This window comes from Stegostoma tigrinum, chromosome 8 (assembly GCF_030684315.1).
Source record: "Stegostoma tigrinum isolate sSteTig4 chromosome 8, sSteTig4.hap1, whole genome shotgun sequence".
Lineage (NCBI taxonomy): Eukaryota > Metazoa > Chordata > Chondrichthyes > Orectolobiformes > Stegostomatidae > Stegostoma > Stegostoma tigrinum.
In genome coordinates this window covers 71,095,438-71,120,018 of record NC_081361.1, presented here as the reverse complement: position 1 = coordinate 71,120,018, position 24,581 = coordinate 71,095,438, and the positions used below count along the sequence as shown (strand labels likewise).

The 24,581-nt window shown below is 40.2% G+C and overlaps 2 protein-coding genes across 3 annotated transcripts in view; one reads left to right on the top strand and one right to left on the bottom strand.

Annotated features, from left to right (window-relative positions):
• The window catches only part of ccdc24 (coiled-coil domain containing 24), a 255,476-nt gene extending 253,923 nt beyond the window's left edge, over positions 1-1,553 (top strand). Inside the window, exon 9 of the mRNA XM_059647973.1 lies at positions 1,442-1,553. Within this exon, the coding sequence (XP_059503956.1) occupies positions 1,442-1,541 (100 nt within the window). The 3' untranslated portion in view covers positions 1,542-1,553. The remainder of the gene's footprint in view (positions 1-1,441) is intronic.
• slc6a9 (solute carrier family 6 member 9) overlaps positions 1-24,581 on the bottom strand; it is a 234,839-nt gene that overhangs the window by 121,675 nt on the left and 88,583 nt on the right. The window lies entirely within an intron of this gene.

The following is a 24,581-nucleotide window of genomic DNA, read 5'->3' as shown; positions in this document are numbered from 1 at the left end:
GCAGTCAGGTGTATTTTTTCAGCGGCCACACGTTTCGGCGATCTTATGCTGGGTCCCATGGCTCCCAACGGAGTGAATGACAACACAGCCCCATGCCCCCATCCTCATCACAGGGAGGCACTGAATAAGTGAACGGGAGGTTCTGAGGCAACCTTCTAACAGTGTGGGGAAGCAAGGTGGCCTCCATTTAAACTCTGGACCACTGACGATGTGCGAAGCGCTCAGGAATAACGGGTGACAATGACTCCTTAATGAACTTAATTGAGCTCCTCCAGCTGGCGGGTGGGGAATCTCAAATCAGCCCCTCCTGCTCTCCTACTTATTCAGCTAGGAGACTGACACAAGGACTCTCCCATAATATGTGGCTGCAATCTCCATGTTTTCCATCATGTCAAGCTGCGCAAAATTCTGCCCAATATCAATGAATAGCAAAGTCAATTTTGCATTTCTGCTCCTGGGGATCTCTAAACAATTCAATGCAGCAAGAAGAGAGAATGGCTGCACAAATTGTTGCATTTATAATGATAACTCAATGACATATAGGAGTTAAATTTACCTGCCTAGTTCTGGGAGGTCATTTTATGGTAAGTCAAGTGTGAGAATGAAAGAGCTGTCTCAGGCTGCAGTCAGCATAAGATCTGTTTTGGTTACTATTTAGAAAAGCAAATTAGTGATTTTTCTTAACTAAATTACTGTTATGAAATAAGTGAAACTGTACTTGATTCTGAATGCAAACAAAATGTTTTATGATTGCAACAAAGATCTTAGTATTAGGAGCAAAGTTAACATTTTATATTTGAACTGCTGTTCTTAATTTGTAAATTAGCATTTTGACTTCCACTGATGTCAATATGGAATGTCTGTGTTCACACATTCAGTAATACACCTGTAATTCAAATTAAGGGATTAGCCAGAAAATTGAAATTTCAGCAGTTGAAGAAAATCATCTGAACTATTTATTAAACTATCCTTCACTTTTTGGATTCATCAAAATAGGGGAACTTTAGAACTGAGCATTTTTTTTCCACTTCTGTCACCCAGCAATAGACAAAGGGAAACTGTAACACAAACTAAACTCTAAAGTGCCCTTTCTTTTATACGGTATGCCCTTTGCCCCACAACAGTCTATCTTTGTGGCCTCTCTGAGCGAGATGGATAATTTGCGTTAACTATTTCTCCCACACACATTAAAAAAATACGTGGTATGGCATAAAGTCATTCACATGAGGTTTTGGATTTGTTCAAAAGAAAATCCAATCAGTTTGAACTCAATGCAAATTAAACATCTAAATTTGAAAGCTTAGCTCACGTGACTTCTCTGGAAAATTACTTCTCATATATTAGATGCTACATTATCTTTTTAATGCAATTTTCAGAAGATTGTTAAGGATGACTAGCCTCTACCTAAGTGCAGCATACAACTATATTCCTTTGTTGGTAGCTTGCAGGTTCACCTAGACATGACGCACTCCCCAAGCATACTACTTCTTGGAAGGAATGATCAGCTTCATCTCAGCCTCTTACCATTTTGGAATATGTAGAAAAAGGATTTATTGAGATTGCAGATGCAGGAAGCACGAATCATCTAATGGTCAGAACCAGGTTGGTGCCCAACATTGTATATGTAAAATAAAAGAGGTGCTAATGACAGTTATGAACAATACTGAAGAAAGAGCGTTAATTAATGACCACTGAATAAGGCTATCAGTGGGTTTACAGTAGTATGTTAAATAAATTCATTTTACAATTGGAAGACAACATTAATGAATTACCACTAATACCACAATATTTAATGTGATAAATTACACACAGAATGCAAGATATCTGGGAATGATTTCTATTACAAATCTGTAATGTAAGAAGGTTCTTATGTCTTATGAAAAATAGCAAACACTGCAAATGATTTCAAAGCAGCAGCTTTAATCAAAGTGTCATTATTGAAATCCAAATGGAAGTTAGTAAAAGATGAATTGAATTCAATTTTTATGTTTCTATATCTTGATTGTTATTATGAGGAAATAACTCCTAACCACACATCTACACTTTTAGTCTTTGCCTAGCTGTAAGGGCTCTGGTGAATCCCCAGCTAATACCTACCAGTTGAAAGGCTTTTCCATCTATGAGTCAAACAAAACTCTCATTTGGCAGGTATTTAGCCAGCGATGGAAGAGGCCTATGCCAACTGTCCATGCATGGCAGCTTTCACAATGCATGCTGGTCACAGCCAAAGGTCCCTGGCCTAATGAGGTCTCCAGGGTCTCTCCCCATCTCCTCACCACTGCGTCCACAACATTCATTCAAATTCCCCAGCTGTGTGCCCCTAACCCTACCACTGCCCCTCCCCCTGCTAGGTCTATCTTGCCCCAACTTGTCAGTCAAGGCCTGCCACCCAAAGAGCAAAACCAGTTGAAAAAAAATCAATAGTGTTAGACATGGCAATACTGGTTACACTGAAGCTTTATTTTGAGCTATACAAGATGAGGCAAACCAGTATGAGTCATGGACAGGTTTTAAGGGTTTTTTTTGTCTGGACAACTGTGCCCTACCAAATATTCCCCCCGCCAAACCTCACAACTTACCCTTCATTTTGGACCCATGGCTCCTTGTGGTTAAGCACTAGGTGGTTTGTGCAGACCCAGCAGTGGCTACCATTCCCAGAGCAGAGATTCCCAGGGGCAGGTCTTTTTGGTGGGAAATGCCCAGAAATCAATTTGTGGTCCGACAGGCACAAGAGCCCCTCAGGTCAGATGTTAGAATGGGGTGCAGGCTCACCCCTGTCTACCTTGCCGGGGGAGGCAGACACATAGAAGCTCAGGTGCATTGAAAAATCCATCAATGAGATGTGCTCTGTGTACAGCTCAGCAGGGTTTCATTTCTCTTGTCAACAGGGCTTGAAAGAAGATACATTGTGATTGATTCATGATTCTCAGAGAACAAACACAAACTTCTCAGGTCATAACATTTAGCAATTTCACAGAAATGAACAGACTGTGTCTACAATCAAGTATTGCTATCAGTCTGCAATTTTGTATTGAATTATTGCTTATGGACCAGATTAACACATTCTCTCCTTCAGACTGGTTACAAGCACACATACAGGAATGGACAGAGATCCCAAACTACGCCTCTTCTTTCAGACATCTCATACTAGTACTCCCGTGACCTGTTCTGTCTGTATAATCTAAGTAAAGCCCACTTGACTATTGCCTGCCTCACTTGTACCATCTTGTAACACACTTCCTCCATTCATAATGATAAATGGGATAACAACAAATGACACCACTCTTACAAAGCAAGGCACTCAATGTGCATGAAAAGTAGCCAGTCATCTCACATTATCAGATGCCACAGGGAAGCAATGTATGTCTGGGTAGACAGAATGCCTCAAAAAAAGCTGCTTCAAAAAGTCTCTCTCAGTGACAGTGCTAACAATGAGGTTCACACAGATCAAATTTAAAATCGCTTCACTTCCACATGTCTTTGCTGATAAGCTGCAGCTTATGATTCTCAGGGTAAGTAATTTAGTCTGAGCTGTAGTGTGTGTGCAAAAGTTGGGAACTCAGAATTGCAGTATGTTTGGCCTTCACAACGATGTGTGTAAATCAACTCACTCAGGACCAGACAGCTGTATTATGCAAAGAAGAAAAGTTCAAGGGAACAGGGAGCATTTGACTCGAGAGTGGAAAAAACAGCTTCCACCCCATTTTGCTGTCATCAAAAAGTTATTGACATTATACCGAAAGCAGCTATTTCAAGGCCATGATCATTTGAAAGCCAACGTGTCTATGGAAAAAAAAATTCAAATCATGTGACTGTGGCAACATGACGATGGAGTGGCAACAAGTTCTTCATCTCCCTCAGATGCTTGATCAGCTAGAGCTTAGCAAGGAGTGAAACAGAGAGGAAGAAGAGCATCAAAGTCTCAGTCTTACCTCCAAACTCTACAGGTCTGCATTCTCCAGCACTCAAAGAGTGCTCTTAGGGATATACAAGATGTGGGGCAGACTGAATTGCTGAAAGTCTTGCCCACTGCATGGAAAATTGATGTTGCTTTTCCCTGGGAGAGCGGACACAACTGCATTATTCAAAGGCATTTACATAGACAATATTAAACATCACATCAGAGTTAGTCCCCAGTAGGGCAGAAATATCCTTTCCCTCCCCCAGGAGCTGTAAACCAATCAGAAGCTCATAGCTTTCCATCAAACCTATGTCACCAGGAGCAGTAGATGTCTGACAGAGGTGTGTGGGGCAGGATAGGAGTCAAAGGGAGGGGTATCAATGGTAAAGCAGGGGTCATGTGGCTCTCAGTGTCTCCATTCTAATTCATATCTAGTGAGTATCAGGTTTTGCTGGGCAGTTTGTTGGAGTCACAGGAGACCTATCTGAGTCTTGTGCAAACCATCCCACAACTTCAAATTCTGTCGTGATAACTGGCTTTAAACGTCTCATTAATGAGTTTGCCCAACTAGCAGGAAGGTTCCCACATCAGCTCCTTCCTGCTGCTCAGTAAGCGTAGTACAGTATTCGTGCTGTTCCTGAAGATTTCCAGCTTCCCATGCAATTCTCCCAGCCCACTTGCCATCTGCCCACTCCAGTGATTACCACTAAATTCTGTCCATTGGTGGTGCAAGAAAAGATACAACCAGAGTAAGAAAATTAAACTCCAATTAACATGCACAACCAAATAAGAAATTACTAATTTAGAAACTGCTCATAGTTTCACAAAGGATGTTACCTGATAAATTAGCCTTTCTTTTTCACTTGTTGCCTATACGTTTGATGACATATAGTTACTGTTAATGAATACTCTTTGACTCAGTTCCTTAGCACTTTTACTTCATTGGTCCTACTACACACTATGCAATACCACAGGAACCTTGTGTTTATTGAGTAATGTGTCTTAGCAAATATAATTACTTTCAGTTCAATTTAATTCTATTTCAGTGAGTTTTTCAATATAAGGACGTTGCCATAAGAGTTTGTACGTACACATGAGTCTCTAAGTAGACATTTCTCGCTGTGCAGGATTTCAAAATGCTTTCAAATATCAAAGGCCTCTCTACGCCAGAAGTGACAATTAAGGGACTGACAGAAGCAAGCATTTAAATAAGAAATCTCCAATTTCAATCTGAATTCTTTTTCTCAATTTTGTTGCCCTGTTGACTGCGTGTCCTGATGTATTTTAAGCAAACATGAAATTATGTTTTGGTGATGTTTTTTCTCAGTGCTTCTTTTTGGTTGGCTGAGCCCCAACATTTATCTTCTTCGAGTAAGATTGTGGGAGGTTTAAGTTTGGAGTGGAAAATTCCACTTGCCAGCTAGCCAAGGGTCAAGATATTTCCAGTTCCACTTTCACCAGAGCTGAAAGTAGTTAATGAGAATATGACACTGCTGTACTTTTCCTTCTGTCTTTAATCCTTGATCTTTTATGTCTCTGCTTTCCTGCCACATATCACTGCTTCTCTCACTAGTTCCACATCTGTAAACAAAAGTTGTGTTTTGTTCTTGTCAAAGACTTAACACCACAGGCTATAGTTCAATTAATAACTTCAAGAAGTGAATTTTGATTTTTACAGACTTTACTCCCATTCTCTTCCCAAGTTATTAAATTCTTATTGAAGATGTTGGTCCTGCTGGCAAAGCTGGCACTTATTGCCAAATGCAGAAAGATACTTTTCCAGAAAGTGCCATATTTCTTGATAATGGATTGATATGAAGTGTTACTGGATATCTTCAGATGGCATTTAAGTGCTGTTTCAATGCTGTTTCTTGCTGTCATCCTGAATGGAAAAATCATCAATTCTGTTTCCAATTTCCATCCTTTCCTCACTTTCATCTGGTCCATCTCTGAATGCTCCCTCTCCTTCCTTGACATTCGTATTTCTACTTCTGTGTCAACTAGTCCACAGTACCTATTAGAAATCGATCAACTCTTACTGTTACCTTGACAACACTTCCTCACACCCTGCTTCTTGTAAGGCCTTTGTTCCATTGTCCCATTTCGTCCGTTCCATCTGTTTTGATGTTCCGCAGGGAAAACTTTCCAACACATCTCTTTTCTCAACCAAAGACCACACCCATCCCCAGTGTGGCTGACAAGGCCATGCCTAACCCATTTCCCATACTCTCCCCCCATCCATTCCACTCCCGCCCAGAACATTAATAGGGTTCCCCTTTACCTCATTTTCTACTCCAGCTGCCTTTGCAATCAAAAGGTCATCCTTCACCATTTCTGCCACCTCCAGCAGACCTCAACTAAACCCATCATTCACTCCTTTCCTTGTCAGGATTCTGTAAGTAACAGTCTGTCTGTGATACCCTCATCCACAACACTGCGAAAACTTCCCCATTCCTCCTGCTGCTATCTCCCAACCATGTCATTTTACCAAGTGTCTTCCAAGGTTTGCCTTCCAGATGAAATGGTAGTTGAATTTATACTTTTTTCATCTGCTTCACTGTGTTTCTTATTCACAATGCAGTCTCCTCTGCAATGTTGAGATGAAATGCAAATGGCGCATACACTTTGTCGAATATCCCCACTCTGTTCGCAAGACCGACCCCAAGCTTCCAATTGCTTCTCATTTCAATACACTGTCTTGGTCTCATGCTAATATTGGGGTTCCAGGCCCGCTGCAGTGTTCCAGCAAAGCCGAATGCAAGCCGCAGGATCAGAATCTCACTTTCTACTATCGCATTTTACAGGGCTCAGTGAAGTCAACAATGTGAGCTTATAAGCACTTTCCTTCATTTTGAGTGCAACCCCCTTTACCCAGCATCTTGTTTATAATGGATTGCTCTCAGCAGTGCTATTGGCACCTAGCACTGAAACTATGTTTCCACATCTCTCCTCAACTAACATTAGCACTCCTTTTGCCTTTTGCTCTAGGTACCCTCAATAAATGTTCCTCTTGCTCCTCCTCCCAATTTGTCAACAGTGTAAAAATCATCATTTTCGCAGTTCCTTTGGTTCCAATGAAGAGTCACATTGGTCTTGAGAAGTTAACTCTGTTTCTCTTCACAGCTGTTGCCAAACCTGTTGAGTTTCTAAAGCACTTTCTGGTTTTATTAAGATTAATGCATGCTGGTGCGGCATTGGTGTTTGATATAGGGTAAAGACAATTTGAAGGCTTCAACCTTCATTGGTACCAACATTGTATGTCCAGATTTCTTTTTAAACAGAATGCCTATTGTCAAAATGCCATGTTGGGAGTTTAAATCCATAATCTGCAAATAATAGACGCAGGCTTCTGGACTGTCAGTCCAGTAACATAACCACTCTGATACTGTACCCTGTAGATAAACTGAGATACAGCTCCATGGGCACTACTCCTATTTCAGGCATCTACCTATTCCTCATGTTTGTGCCATTTACTAGTTATCAAACCTTGAGAATATCACTGTTTCACTTTTCTGATCTTATCCACATCTAATATGCAAATAACTATGGATTTCCCATCAAATCATTGTGTGTAAAGCGAAACTAATCTGGGCCTGCACAAACCTGGAAACTCCTGAAACAGGTCAGTTACACTCTGAGAGCTGCATTTAGTCACTGTGCCATCAGTTCAATGAAATTTGCTTCCAGGCTAAACAGAATCCATACTATTGATAGCAAATAGCAATTAAAAGCTTTATGTGCTGTCAGTTCTTGATCAGTCAGTACAGACATACTTAGCAGCTCAGCAAAGAGAATATTCCATCTGCTCCTGATAAGAAAACATGTCTTATTGCCAGGAGCTAGGTAATGTCCTGCTGAAAGTAGCTCAAAACTTTAGATTCAACTGAGGGAGGCCTTGCTGGGAAAATAGCCTACATTTGATTCTGACTGAAATGTGGTACTTAACAGCATTATCATATGAAACAAATCCTTATGTTTCAGAGAAACTGGGGACTAAAATCGACAGCATGGGGATGGGGATCACTAAAACCCATATAAGGCAGGCAGCACAGCAACTCTGCACTGCCTGCTCAGGGGAATACTCCCCCGACGATCAATGGCATTACTACTGTTGAATCACACACTATCAACATCCTTTGAGGTCATCAATGACCAGAAACCTATCCATAATTAATGTCACTACAAAAGCACACAGGAGACTTGGAATTCTGAGTTAACTAACTCACCCCTTTTGACAGCCCTAAGACTGTCAAAATTCAACAAGGCGCAAGCCAGGGGCATGATATATACACTCTATAATCTCCGATGACTGCAGGTGAAATATTGCACAGGAAGGTCAACCCTATCCCTTCCCTAACAGCCATCCCTAATTATCCTTGAGCAAGGGATGTTGAGCTGCCATCTTGAAGTGCTGTAGTCCATGTGTTGTGTAGGTACACCAATAGAAGTAGTATGAAGGTAGTTTCAGGTGTTTGGTGCAGCGACGGTGAAGGAACAATGATGAAGTTCAAATAGTCATACTTTTTTAAAATTCATTTGTAGGACATAAGCATCACTGGCCAGGCAGCATTTATTGCCCATCCCTAATTGCCCAGAGGGCAGTTGAGAGTCAACCACATCACTGCAGGTCTGGAGTCATATGTGGCTAGACCAGGTAAGGATGGCAGTTTCTTTCCCGACAGGACATTTGTTAACCAGATGGGTTTTCCAACAATTGACAATGGATTCACAGTCATCATTAGATTTTTAATTCCAGATATTTATTGAATTCAAATTCCACCATCTGCCGTGGTGGAAGGGAATTCCAGGGTTTTGACCCAGCGACAGTGAAGGAACGACAATATATTTCCAAGTCAGGATGGTGAGTTTCTTGGTGATCTTGTCGGTGGTGCTGTTCCCACATATCTGCTGTCCTTGTCCTTGGAGGAGGAAGTGGTTGTGGGTTTGGAAAGCGCTGTTTAAGGTTCAATAGTGAATTTCTGCAGTGAATCTGGGAGATAGTACGCACTGCTGCGACTGAGCATCAATGGTAGAGGGAGTAGATGTTTGTGAATGTGGTGCCAATCAAATGGGTTGCTTTATTCTGGATGGTGGCAAACCTCTTTAGTGTTATTGGAGCTGCACCCACCCAGGCACATGGGGAATGACTCATCATCTTCCTGACTTGTGCCTTGTATCTGGTGGACAGGTTCTGGGGAGTCAGGAGATGAGCTACTTGCCTCAGAATTCCAAGTCTCTGACCTGCTCTTGTAGCCACTGTGTTTATGTGGCGAGTCCAGTGGGGTTTCTGGTCAATGGTAACCCTGCTGATGTTGACAGAATGGAAAGCTACTTGCAGGTGCTAGAGTTCCTGTGTATCTGCTGCCTTTGTCCCTTTTGGTAATGGAAGGCATAAATTTGGAAGGTCAAAGCAGCCTTGAATTTTCGTTGTAGCACATCTCATAGTCGGTACATTCTACGGAGTAACACCGATGAAGTGAGGGAATATTTATGGTAATGGATGGGATGCTGATTTAGAAGGCTGCTTTGCCTGGATGGTATCAAGCTTCTTAGTGTTGGTGGTCTCAACCTCCCAAGTAGAAAATATTCCATCACACTGCTAATTTGTGAGAGAAATTGCAGTGCCTTGCGGTATCAAATGTTGTTTATTCAGAAATTCCCATTCGTCAATATAACCAAAGCATGGGTGGGATTTCTGTATTCCTGCTGCTTACAAAGTCCAATCCTTAAATTTGCCAATGCATAAAACAACGTAAAACAGTTAAGTATATTGTGCTGGTTCCCTGCCAGTCTTTCAGCTCCTGGTGTAGGCAGGCTGTGCCATCAGACCACAATAGAACTGCTCATCAATAGAATGAACACTTTTATCTCATTTTGCAGTGGGATTAATGTAATGTTCATTTCACTTTTGTCAAAATTCAGTTAAACCTAGCACAGTTTCAAAACTCATCCTAAACCATGCAATTATTTTAATGAGAATTTTTTTTCTTAATTAATTTAACCTTTCCATTACTGCACACTTATTAAAAACAAATAACTAATATGGTCATTGCAACCTACTATAACGAGAGCGCACTACCCCACTTAATGATAGTATAATCCTTCCATGTCCATCCAAATAGCAATAATGATCTACTGCCAAGTTCCCACTCCAAGCTTCAATCATTAAGATAGCAACTGTCCAGCGCGGCCACATATTGGTTTCCCAGATGTTGTTTCATTCAGTGTGGGAATCTGGATTTTGCACTTTCAATGTCTGTGTAGCAAGTTCACAATCTCAGATAAGGGTGCCTTGTGCAATTTCAGAGGTTTGAGTGAAATGAAAGAGGGTAACCTAATCTGGACTCCTCCTAGAAACCTGCGACAGCTGTCTCCATAGGTCCAAGAATAAATATTTGGTAAGCACAAAAGCACGGTGAAGGGAAGGCATTAAGATAAATGTCTGAGTTGGGATACTAAATTACCCTTGCTCTCCGCCTTCCCTTAATAAGTGGAGAGTTGTTCAGGAGGAGAGATGTTCTCAGTCATCGAGTCATAGGGGTGTACAGCAAGTTCACCCTACAACCTCCAACACTCCAGGGAAAATAGCTGCAGCCTATTCAGCCTCTCCCTATAGCTCAAACTCTCCAACCTTGGCAACATCCTTGTAAATCTTTGCTGAACCCTTTCAAGTTTCACAACGTCGTTCCCATTAGTAGGGAGACCAGATATGAATGCAGCATTCCAAAAATGGCCTACCCAAAGTCCTGTACAGCTGCAACATGACTTCCCAATTCCAATATTCAACACACTGACTAATAAAGGCCATCACTGGCTGGGCCACCATTACTCATTCCTAATTGCTTTACAGAAGGTGGAGTTGATGGTGTTGCAGAGTTTTGACCCAACAACATGGAAGGTAAAGATAGGGATTTTTGTGAAGCCTCCACTTGCTGTAAATTGTTTAATTCTCCACAACCACTCCTGATTGGATATGGCAGTATTGCAGAGCTTAGATATGAATTTTTGGTTATGGGATTGCTTATCCCTGTCTATTACATGCTAGTTCTGCTGTCTGTATTGAAAGTAGTCACTGTGTTGTGGCTTTACTAGGTTGGAAAGTCATTTTTATGTATGTGAGGTATTGCTACTGGAATGCCTTCCTGCACTCTTCATTGAACAATGTTGATTTCCTGGCTAGATGGTAATAGTACAATGAGCGATATGACAATCGACAATAAACAACAGACAACTGACAATAGGTGCAGGAGTAGGCCATTTGGCCCTTCGAGCCAGTACCACCATTCATTATGATCATGGCTGATCATCCACAATCAGTATCCTGTTCCTGCCTTAACCCCATAACCCTTGATTCCACTATCTTTAAGAGTTCTATCCATCTCTTTCTTGAAAGTATCCAGAGACTTGGCCTCCACTGCCTTCTTGGGCACATCATTCCATATATCCACTACTCTCTGGCTGAAGAAGTTTCTCCTCAACTCTCTTCTAAATGGCCTACCCTTATTTTTAAACTGTGTCCTCTGGTTCTGGACTCCCCCATCAGTAGAAGCATGCTCCCTGCCTCGAGAGTGTCCAATCCGTTAATTATCTTATATGTCTCAATCAGATCCCCTCTCATCCTCCTAAATTCAAGTGTATACAAGCACAGTCGCTCCAATCTTTCAACATATGATAGTCACGCCATTCCGGGAATTGACCTCGTGAACCTACACTGCACTCTCTCAATAGCCAGAATGTCTTTCCTCAAATTTGGAGACCAAAACTGCACACAGTACTCCAGGTACGGTCTCACTAGGGCCCTGTACAGCTGCAGAAGGACCTCTTTGCTCCTATACTCAATTCCTCTTGTTATGAAGGCCAGCATACCATTAGCTTTGTTCACTGCCTGCTGTGCTTTCATTGACTGATATACAAGAACACCCAGATCTCGTTGTACTTCCCCTTTACCCAACTTGACTCCATTTAGATAGTAATCTGCCTTCCTGTTCTTGCCGCCAAAGTGGATAACCACACATTTATCCACATTAAACTGCATCTGCCATGCATCCGTCCACTCACGTAGCCTGTCCAAGTCACCCTGTATTCTCATAACATCTTCCTCACATTTCACCCTGCCACCCAGCTTTGTGTCATCAGCAAATTTGCTAATATTACTTTTAATGCCTTCATCTATATCATTAATGTATATTGTAAATAGCTGAGGTCCCAGCACCGAATCTTGTGGAAGCCCAATGGTCACTGCCTGCCATTCCGAAAGGGACCCGTTTATCACTACTCTTTGCTTCCTGTCAGCCAGCCCATTTTCAATCCAAGCCAGCATCTTGCCCCCAATACCATGTGCCCTAATTTTGCTCACTAATATGCCAGGATATGTGGTAACAGATTATGCTTGAATACAATTCTACTGCCACTGATGGGTCCACAGTGCCTCATTAAAGCTCAGTTTTGAGTTGCTACATCTATTGAAAGTCTGTCCCATTCAGCACAGTGATGGTGCCACACAACACAATGGAGAGTATCCTCAGTAGGAGGTTGGGATATTTTCTACTCAGGAACTGTGCAGTTTTCAGTCCTACCAATACTGACATAGACAGATGTATGTGCATTAAGTTGATTCGAGAGGGTGAGGCCAAGAAGGATGTTCTCTCGTGTTAGTTCTCTCACCACATTGCCACTGCTCCAGTCCTTTAGTCATGGTGCTCCCCAGCCATTCTTAGCATTGGATATTGAAATCTCCTACCCAGACTATATTTTGTTCCCTTGATCTTCATAGTGGTTTTTTCAAGTGGTAATGAACATCAAAGAGCACTGGCTCAGCAGCTGAGATGGGAAATAGGTGGTAATCTGGAGGAGATTTCTTTCCCTATGCTTGACCTGATGTCATGTGATTTCATGGGGTACAAAGTGAATATTGGAGATTATCAGGGCAAAACCTTTCCTTCAGCATACGATTTTACTGCCACCTTGGGTGTGTCTGTCCTACTAGTGAGACAGTGCGTATCCATGGATGATTATGATGGTAGTGTCTCGGACGTTGTAAGATCCCATGAGCATAACTATATCAAGCTGTTGCTTGACTTGTCCATGGGTCAGCTCCCTTTATTTTGGTATAAACTTCCTAGTCATTACTTAGGAAGATTCTGTAGGATTGCCGAAGCTGTCTGTGTGTTGTCATTCCAGTGCCTTGGTTAATGCCATATGGTCCTCTGTTTCTTTGTTTTGTAATATGCATGTTAATATGTAATTTTGCAAATAAGTTATTTCCATACTTAGCTTCCTCTTGCCTCTAAATCTGTTGATTTTATCCACAGATTGTATGCCAGTTATCCAGTGCCATTTGGTCCTTTTCCATAATTGAAATGGAATGAGCTGGGGAGTGGGACTAATTGGACAGCTCTTCGAAAATGCTGGCACAAGCACAACAGGCCACATGTTATCCCTCTATGCTGTAAGAGACTATCATTGTTTGTGAACACCTTCACTACATTTGGTAACAGAGAAGCCAAATGCCCCCTCCTGACATTGCATACTGAAGCTTTACTTCCCCACTTCTAAACATTGATTAAATGTGGCAACCAATCCATTCACACCAATAACTAATTTGCACCTTTGTTCTTTCAGATTAAGCTTTAGGGCAATTTGAAATTTTGGCATAGAAGTTAGGTGGCCCTGCAGGATATTCTATTCGTGAACAAAATTAGGTGCAAAATCATGTAGGGTCTGTTAACCTTCATGTTCAGACTCCCAACCTATGTTGTTGGCATCTGAAGTTCTGTGCCAGGTGGAGGAATTTGTCAAAATTATTCTATATATATCTACCTAATCCCTTCTCTTCTATTTCATTTCACATCCAATGTCATGCAATGCTGATTATTGAATGCCATTCATTCTAATAAGCTATAATCATCAAAGAAGTAGTTTGTATTTAATTACGGCGTTCCTTCCAGACCACCGTCTTCATATTTGCATGTTCTAAATTTTTCTTGTACTTCCTGCAAATTTTCTTTTGCTTTGTTCTTTTTGGTCTCTATTGGAGCTTAGTGTCTTCATAGTTGTTAACATAGACTTTTCACGCTCATACAGAGGTCAGACTTGCAAATACAACGTTTTCCTATTCAGCGAATTTTGCTTAGTATTGATCTACTCATCTGCAGGAGCTGAATCTAATTTCCTTCTCAGCTACCATAAAGGATTTAATTAATGCTTCAAACACAGAAAACTATGTTGTGCTGTGTATGCAAAATTAAAATTCTTTTCCAGATTATCACCATAAATCAGTGACTGTCCAGTTAAGTGGGTTTTTGAACGATATTCTCAATAACACTATATTTAAGATGTAATAACTGTTCACATTTTTTATGTCTACAGAAGGAAGTGTATTCCCTTTAATATTCTCAGCACTAACACTCATGTTAAGTGAATACAATGCTAAGGAAAATGAAGTTTAAATCAACAAGTTACTAAAACAAACACAAATTTTGAATTTATACATGATCATAGTAAAAGAAATTTCAAGATAGCAGTTTCAATCTTCAAGAGTAAGGAAAAGTCAATGATAAATGTCATAATTGGTAAGAAATGGGAAGATTGCAAAAATCTGATGCACACAGATTAAGGTGATAAGAATATGATGTGGAGCATTCTTATTCCTGAATTTCTAGGGTCTCATATCACATTGGGTTAGCTCATAAGTTTCCAGTATCATTAGTCATAACACAGTTATGAGGTACAAGGCCATGACATCCACCAATGCATCCCTGATGTTTGGTGCTCCCTGGACAGCAAGGTAGCTTGGATCTGGTAATGGGGTAGATTTAATAAATGACCTCAAAGTAAAAGATCCTCAAGGGAGTAGTGATAATAACAGAATAGAATTTAATATTCAGTTTGAGAATGAGAACTTGGTTTGGAAACAACTGTGTTAAACTTAAATAAAGGGAATTACAATGAAATGAGGATAGAATTAACTAAACAGTGAACTGGACTGATAGATTAACAGGAATGACAGTGAGCAAGCAGTGACAGACATTTAAGAGATAATTTATGACTCCCAGCAAAAATACATCCTGGTTCAGAGTAAAGATTCTGAGAGGGATAAACCAATCATGGCTAACCAAGGATGTTAAGGAAAGAAAAAGTATAAAATGAGGCTAAAGTCAGTGATTGCCCCAAAAATTGGGGTAAGTTTAGAATCAAGCAAAGGAGAACTAAAAAGATAAAGGCAGAGCAAACAAACAATTAGGGTAAATTAGCAAGGAATATAAAAACTTATAATAAGAGCTTCTTTAAATATATAAAAAGAAAGAGACAGAGGTCAAAGTGAATATAGGCCATTTAGAAAATGAATCTAGAGAGATGGTTTTGGGGAACAAGGTGTAAATAAAGCTCCTTAAAGATCAACAAGGTCATCTATGTGTTGAACCTCAGGAAGTGGATGATAGACTAAATGAATGTTTCACATCAGTTTTTACTGTGGAGAAAGAAATGGGGGCTGAGAACTCAGGGAAATAAACATTGACATTTTGAAAACTGTTCACATTACAGAAGAGGAAGTGCTGGAGGTCCTAGAAAATGTAAAGGTTGATAAATCTCCGGGACCTAAACAAATGTATCCCAGGATGTTGTAGGAACGTAGGGAAGAAATTGTGGCCCCCGTTGCAGAGATATTTGTATATCTATAACCATGGGTGAGGTGCTTGAAGACTGGAGGGTGGCTGATTTTATGCCTTTATTTAAGAAAGGCTGTAAGGAGAAACCTGGGAACTACAGACCTGTGAGTCTGACATTGGTGGTAGGTAGGTTGTTGGAAGTGATTTTTAAATGTAGGATTTACATGCATATTGAGAGTCAAGGACTGATTAAAGATAGTCAACAAAGGTTGAGAACAGCAGAGCAGTAGACATTGTTTACTTGGACTATTTGACAAGGTTCTACTTGGTAGATTAATTTGCAAAGCTAGATCATATGGGATTCAGGCTGAGCTTGCTAACTGATACAAAATTGGCTTTATAGTGGGAGACAGAAGAGAGTGTTGGAGAGTTGTTTATCAGTCTGGAAGCTGGTGACCTGCAGTGTTCAACAAGTTTCTCGGTCCACTTTTGTTTGTCATTTTTATAAACGATTTGAATGAGAATTTAGGTGACATGGTTAGTAAGTTTGCTGATGACACCAAAATTGGTGGCATAGTGGACAGTGGAAAAAGTTTATCTCAGATTATGAAGAGATCTTGATCAACTGGTTTGAGGGGTTGAGGAGTCACAAGTGGAATCACATTTGGATAAATGAAAGGAATTGCATATTGGTAAAACAAACAAGAGCAGGACTTATACAATTAATGGTAGGGTCCTAGGTAGTGTTGTAGATCAGAGAGACATAGGAGTTCGTATACATAGTTCTTTGAAATTTGCATCACAGGTAGACAGGGTGATTAAGAAGGCATTTAGCATGCTTGTCTTCATTGTTCATGCCTTTTGAATATAGGAGTTGGAATGTCATGATGGTGAGGCATTTTCTGGAGTACTGCATCCAGTTCTAGTCACCCTGCTCCAGGAAGGATATTATTAAGCTTGACAGGGTTCAGGAAAGATTTACCAGGATATTGCCAGGAATGGAAGGTTTGAGTTATAATAATACACGGGAACTTCTTTCCACTGGAGTGTCAGAGGTTGAGGGGTGATCTTCTAGAGGTTTATAAAATCATGACATGCCCAAGTAATGTGCATAGCAAGGGACTTTTCCCTAGGGTGGGGGAGTTCAAAACTAGGGGGTATATTTTTTAAGTTGAGGGGAAAAAGATTTAAAAAGGACTTGAGGGGCACTTTTTTACACAGAGAATGGATAGTGTGTGGAATGAGCTGCCTGGGGAACTGATAGGTGCAAGTACATTTACAAAGTTTAAGTGTATAAGTACATGAATAAGAAAGGCTTGGAGGGATATGGGTCAAATATAGGCAGGTAGGACTAGTTCAGTTTGGGAACATGGTTAACGTGGACTAGTTGGACCGAAGGGTCTGACTCCATGCTGCACAACTATGACACTATGACTCTGTGAAATGGCAGGGGAGTCAAACAGATATTTTGCATCAATATTTATGGTAGAATATACTTTGAACTTTCCATTAATACTAAAGAATACAACATGGGGAATGGAATTAATAATCATCTCTATCAGTAAACAAGTAGTTTTAGACAAAATAATGGGGCTCAAGGGAAATAAATCCTTGGCCCTGGTGGCTTGCACCCTAGAATCCTGAAAGAGGTCGCTACTGAAATAATGGATCCAATGAATGCAATTTTCCAAAAATTGTTGAATCCATGAGAACTACCAGAGGATTGGAAAGCGGCTAATATGCCACCCCTATTTAAAAAGGGAGGAAGGCAAAAAGCAGGTAACTATAGGCTGATCAGCCTATTATCTATTCATGGAAATATTATGAAATCAATTCATAAGGAAGTACAGCCAACTTTGTTTTAACCAGCACTTTACGAAGCGGCACTCTCAATAAACCGGCAAAAATTACATACGCCAAATACCATGTAGTTTACTGTATTATTCTAACCAATTATTATAATTTTTGATTAAGTTACCTCAATGTAAATATACTTGTTGTTCAATCGAATGGCCACATGATATATCAACAGTTAATTAAATTTTGAGTCAATTTCTCCTCAAATCTGTTGTGATGTCGAAGTAGTTAGTTGAGTGTGGAAGTAAGAAGGCTCTCTGCTGGTATGTTTCATATAAAGCAAAGTTTCATTATTATTTAAGGGATTTATGCTGTAAATAAAGTATAACAGTGATGTATATACCCCCTGCATTATGTTTCTCTTACTTACTGTGTGCTTTTACATTGATTATGTGGACTTCTTGATTATTTGGAATATTTGATAAACTGACGCACTCCTGGTCCTATAGGTGCTGGTTAATGAAAGGTTTGCCGTAATAATAGAGTAATACCCCAGAGGGGAAGCAGTAGATGTATTGTATTTAGACCTTTCAAAAGGAATTTGACAACGTGCCTCAGAAATTATTAAGTCATAAGAGCCCAAGGTGACAGACATGGTATACTGGCATAGATAGGGAATTAGCTAATGGGCAGGAAACAGAGTGGGAATAAGGGGCCCATGACCAGTGTGGTCACTGCTGGAAGTGCAATTGTCTATAGTATATGTTGATGACTTGGAAGAAGGAAGTGAGTATAATGTAGCCAAATTTGCAGACAATGTGAAATAGGTGGAAAGGCATTGTGAGAGGGATATTGGGATATTTAGAATTCAAAGTATTCATAGGTTAAGTAAATGGGTAAAATGTTGGCAAATGGGAGTAAAATGTGGGAAAATGTGAAGTTCATTTTGGAAGGAAGAAGAAAAGAACAGAATTTTTTTAAATAGAGAGGAACTATAGAAAGCTGAAACACAAAAAAACTTGTGAGTATTCGTACTTGAAATAGAGAAAGCTAGCACACAGGAGCAGCAGGTAATCAGGAAGACTTATTGACCCTTATTTCAAAGGGGTTGGAGAATAAGAGTAGAGAAGTCTTATAACAACTGTAACAAGGTGCTGGGGAGACCATATCTGGAGTACCGTGAACAGTTTTGGTTCCCCTATTTTAGATACCACTTCATTGGAGGCATTTCAGAGAAGTACAATCACAAGGATGATCCCTGGTATGGAGGGATTGTCTTAGAAGCAAAGGCTAAACAGGATGAAATGTGACTCACTGAAGTTTAGAAGAATGAAAAGTAATTTCACTTGTACAAAAAGTGATTCTTAAGGGACTTGACAGGGAAAGTACTGAGAGGACGTTTCCCCTCATGGGGCAGTCTAAGACAAGACGGCATGGTCTCAAAATAAAGGGGCATCAATAAAAGACTGAGGTGAGGATGAATTTCTTCTCTCAGAAGATTGTGAGTTGTTGGAGCTCCATGTCACAGAGATCTGGGAGGGTAGTCTTTGCTGTATTTAAGGCTGAAATAGATAGATTCTTGATCAGTAGGGGAATCAAGAGTTACGGGGAAAGGACAGGAAACTGGACACAAGGAATGTTGGAGCAGCCATTATCCTCTTGAATGGTGGGGCAGGCTCAAGGGACTGAATAGCATCCTCCTGTTTGTCCTATGGTCTTATGGACTAAGCCTTCTTATGTAGACAATACAATGAGTGAAGCATGAAAAATATAGGATGGCAATTTGATTGGACAATCTGTTGTGTTGGTAAATTTGCTTGAGAGCTAGTCCAAAGCAGACTCATCTACCTCTATTGATATGGGCATATGGGTAAAGAACATTTGAATGTTAAAGTCAGCCTTGTATCCTATCCCCTTTCATTCCCTTCCCCTCCAAAAAATCATAAAACAAATCACTGACATTCTAAAATGCAAATCTGTATTTGCTAAAAGATGTCTGAAGCCACTTGTTCTCTTACTTTCCCGTTTTGCTATGAATGGACCTTGGGTGTTATGACATATATATGAATTATACAGTAATCTATAAGGTTTGGGATTTTTGACAAGTTATTGGGTTGCCCTCAAGCTTAGAAAATGTAAGAACACTACTAAGATAGAATGAGTTTCCAATTCCAATAAATAATATCACAATTCCTTCCAGTATTGACTGCACTTCAAAAATAATTCATTGGCTTTGACATATTTCAAGAGGTTGTGAAAGGCACAATATTAACAAATGTTCCTTCTTTCTCCAATACAGCATAAGTTAGTCCCATGAGTGGGGAAACAGCTCATACAAAATGCTTTTCTACCTTTCCAATATTTGAATTACAGAAAATAATATAATTTTAACTCAGCCATAGCTGTGTTATGTACTACTTTTTGCTGCAGTTTGTAATTTCCTCCCTTCCATGTTGCAATGCTCAGCATTTGACTTGTCAACAGAATCCTGAAGCCTCATAATGCATCAATGTATGAAAGATGGCAATCCGCCCAAGTATCAGATTTTACACCATGGATTCCATTCCTAGAATCACAACATCTAAGAATAGTTTGCCCTGATCTTGCAAATTTTTCTGGAAGGCACCATAAAAATCTCCATGTTCTGTTGGTAATTCTGATTTCTCCTCTATATACAATGAGAAAGAAACGTCAAGAAATATATGGAAACAAACCATTAAGGTATTTTGATTTCATACAAACAAAATGCCTTGTTTTCAGATAGAAGCAAATGTTATAAAAATTAGTTGTATCTTGTATATTTTGCTTGTTAATTTGCTTTCCCTTTGCAGTTCGTCTTCATTTTGTTTCTCTTTGTTTTGAGCTGCTTTTGTCCTAAATGGCAAGTTCTTCAGTCTCCTTCTTTCTGGCTGCTTCTTCTCCTTGTTCGTTTTATTTACTTAACTGGAAACTAAATTCAGTGCTGGAGCTGCCGGCAGTAGCAATTCTTATTGACTCACTGAGATACTCAAAGAATGTGACAGCCACTCTGATAATTGGGCAGATAAAAATGCAGAAGAAAAACCTGAACGATCATCAAAGTTAGCAGTTTCTTTAACCTGTAGTTTTGAATTCCTTTTTTTGTATATTCTATGTTGCAATTAGAAGATAACAGGTTCATAAAGATATACAGACTTTGCACATGGATACCCCCACAGGGCTAGTATATGTTCTCATTTTTGTTTGAGAAGGGAAGATAATACTGCAGTGAAATTTTTTAAATTTAAAAATCAAAATTACCAATTATGGCTGGAAAGATATTCCATAGATGGAAATGATATGTTGCTTGCTTTATTTCTGATGACTTTTCAAACTGATGCTGTCCTGAAGTATAACTACAAATCACTTGCTTTTGTAGCATAAACACCAAACAGTTAAGCAGTCATAACATCTGTGACTGTAAATCAGCTACTTTATAGTCTAGTCTAAGCTTTCTAACACGAAGAATGCATGTTGGCACAGGGTAGGATATCCTCATGAAAGTCACTCCCCCATAATAAGACTTTCAAATGTATTGAATCCAACAGCAAGAGATGGGTTTTACGTTGCTGCTTACCAAACAGGGCTGGAATATTATAACAAAATACAGGTACAAACTCCAGATTTGCAATGCATTATACTAAGACTGTGATCATCTATGGCACAGTGACTCTCTGCCAATTGAGTACTGGACTGACTATGCCACAATTGGGCTCTCTAATTCTACTGTATTCATATTTGAGATTGGAACTAATGATCCACTTACCTGTGATTATTTGTGTTGTGCAATGTATTGCCAGCAGAACCTTCAGAATTTTCAGGATCTTTAAGTTTCAAAAGTGACACAACTTCCATGACAAATTCCACTCTTCTAGCAGCTCTTTCAGACATCTTTTCCACATATTTACCTCAGTGCTGACTGACTATGATTGTCACAGTAAAGAGATGAATTTTGCATCTAAAGACAATTTGTAGCCAACAGTAAAATGGGTGGCTAACATCCTTGCCAAGGGACATTAACATGGTTTACCTAGAAGTGAAAACATTACACAATTTATTCATTTATTTTCTAATTCTGGATGACCTTAACTTTGAGTGATTTGGCTGTTGCTTTTGATTGGAAACTTATAGATAAGGGCACCAACAAAGCACACTATGAAGTAAAGTAGATAATTAGGTGTTCAAATAAAGTCAGCTTTGGTTCAATGGCAGTACAATGATAGTTGAACAGAAAGGCAATAAAAGACAAAAGTTTTAGTGAAGAGACTGGACTCCTGGGAAAGGGGACATAAGCCTGAAGTAGAATGTCCGGAGGTATAGAATAGCAGAAAAGGAGAATGACGAAATTAAATAAAGAAACCAATCCACGGAAGATTGCAGGACTACCTGAATGAAAAGACACTTTTTTTTTGCATTAACCCCAACCTCCCTTTTGCAATTGCTATCTCCCATCTATTAATCCTAAGAACACACCTGGATGGATACATAATGATACTTGACAATCATCAACCAAATATCCAAAATATTCAAGACATTCTGACACTTGTAATATTCCAACGCAGTCAGCTGCCACCCCCCCCCCCCCCCCCCAGTATAACACACTCCATTCTAATAGCAATGGCAGTTACAGGTCATTTGATAGTGGGTGGTTTTGGAAAAGTAGTGAAAAACAAAACTTAAGAGAAGACATTAGACATATATAGATTCGATTGCTGACAAATCTAATGGGTTTTAAAAAGGGAAGTGGAAGAAACCATTTCAAAAAACAGGATTCAAAGTTACTACAAATGTCTCAAGGAAATGCTGTGGATTAGTGGGATTGATGGACCAATGATCTTCTCATTGCTGAAACTAGTTTTGGTGCAATGAACAACCAGATGAGGAGGAATTTCTTCTCTCAGAGGATTAATAGTCTTTGGAGTTCTCTGCTCAAACAACAGTAGAAGCTGAGTCAAAGAATATACAGTAGTTCATGTTGACTTAAAAACATTTTTGATTGACTCTGGAAGTTGAGGATTATGGGGAAAGGCAAGAAAGCAGAGTTAAGACTACAATCAGAGCAGGAAAGGCCTAGCAAGGCAGATTATGCTCAAGAGGCTAACTTCTGTTCATATTTTATATGTTTAGAGTAAGATTAGGGCCAGTCAAAGACAGTAGTGGGGAGTTGTGCATAGAATCCAAAGAGATAGGAGAGGCGCTAAATGAATATTTTACGTCAGTAATCACAAAGGAAAAAAGACAATGTTGTCGAGGAGAATACTTAGATACAGGTTATTATACTAGACTGGGTTGAGGTTCATAAGGAGGAGGTGTTAGTAATTCTGGAAAATGTGAAAATAGATAAGTCTCCTGGGCCAGATGGGATCGATGGGGTGGATGCTGGGAAGTTGTTTCTGTTAGGTGGGAAGACTAGGACCCATGGGCACAGCCTTAGAATTAGAGGGGGTAAATTTAAAACAGAAATGAGGAGACATTTCTTCAGCCAGAGAGTGGTGGGCCTGTGGAATTAATTGCCATGGAGCGTAGTAGAGGCTGGGATGTTAAATGTCTTCAAGGCAGAGACTGATACGTTCTTGATCTCACCAGGAATCAAGAGCTATGGGGAGAGTGCAGGGAAGTGGAATTGAAATGCCCATCAGCCATGATTAAAAGGTGGAGTGGGCCCAATGGGCCGAATGGCCTTCCTTCCACTCCTATGTCTTATGGTCTTATAATTCTAAGATTCTCTGGGAAGCTGGGAGGAGAGTGCACAGCCTTTGGCTTTGATCTTTATGTCATCATTATCTACAGGAATAGTGCCAGAAGACTGGAGGATAGCAAATGCTGTCCCCTTGTTCAAGAAGTGGAGTAGAGACAGCTGTGGTAATTATAGACCAATGAGCCTTACTTCAGTTGTGGGTAAAGTGTTGGAGAGGATTATAACAGATAGGATTTATAATCATCTAGAAAGGAATAATTTGTTTAGGGACAGTCAACACGGTTTTGTGAAAGGTAGCTTGTGCCTCACAAACCTTATTGAGTTCTTTGAGAAGGTTACTAAACAGGTGGATGAGGGTAAAGCGGTTGATGTGGTGTATATGGATTTCAGTAAAGTGTTTGATAAAGTTCCCCACGGTAGGCTATTGCAGAACATTCGGAGGCATGGGATTGAAGGTGGTTTAGCGGTTTGGATCAGAAATTGGCTAGCTGGAAGAAGACAGAGGATAGTGGTTGATGGGAAATGTTCATCCTGGAGTTCATTTATTAGTGGTGTACCACAAGGATCTGTTTTGAGGCCACTGTTGTTTGTCATTTTTATAAATGACCTGGATGAGGGGGCAGAAGGATGGGTTAGTAAATTTGCAAATGCCACTAAAGTTGGTGGAGTTGTAGATAGTGCGGAAGGATGTTGCAGGTTACAGCGGGTCCTAGATAAGCTGCAGAGCTGGGCTGAGAGGTGGCAAATGGAGTTTAATGTGAAAAAGTGTGAGGTAGTTCACTTTGGAAGGAGTAACAGGATTACGGGGTGCTGGGCGAATGGTAAGATTCTTGGTAGTGTGGAGGAGCAGAGGGCTCTCGGTGTCCATGTGCATAGATCCCTCAAAGTTACCACCCAGGTTGATAGGGCTGTTAAGAATGCGTATAGTATGTTAGGTTTTATGGGCAGAGGGATTGAGTTTCGGAGCTATGAGGTCATGTTGCCGCTGGATAACACTCTGGTGCAGCCGCACTTGGAGTGTTGCGTATAGTTCTGGTCGCTGCATTATAGGAAGGATGTGGAAGCATTGGAAAAGGTGCAGAGGAGGTTTACCAGGATGTTGCCTGGTACAGAGGGAATGTCTTATGAGGAAAGGCTGAGGGACTTGAGGCTGTTTTCGTTAGAGAGATGAAGGTTAAGAGTGACTTAATAGAGACATACAAGATGATCAGAGGATTAGATAGGGCAGACAGTGAGAGCCTTTTACCTCGGATGGTGATGGCTAGCACTTGGGGACATAGGTTTAAATTGAGGGGTGATAGATATAGGACAGATGTCAGAGGTAGGTTCTTTACTCAGAGAGTAATAAGGGCGTAGAATGCCCTGCCTGCAACAGTAGTAGCCTCGCCCAGTTTAAGGGCATTTAAATGGTCACTGGAAAAACATTTGGATGATAATGGAATAGTGTAGGTTAGATGGGCTTCAGATTGGTTTCACAGGTCGGCACAACATTGAGGGCCGAAGGGCCTGTACTGCACTGTAATGTTCTATGTTTTTTTAAATATTATTATGGAAGGGA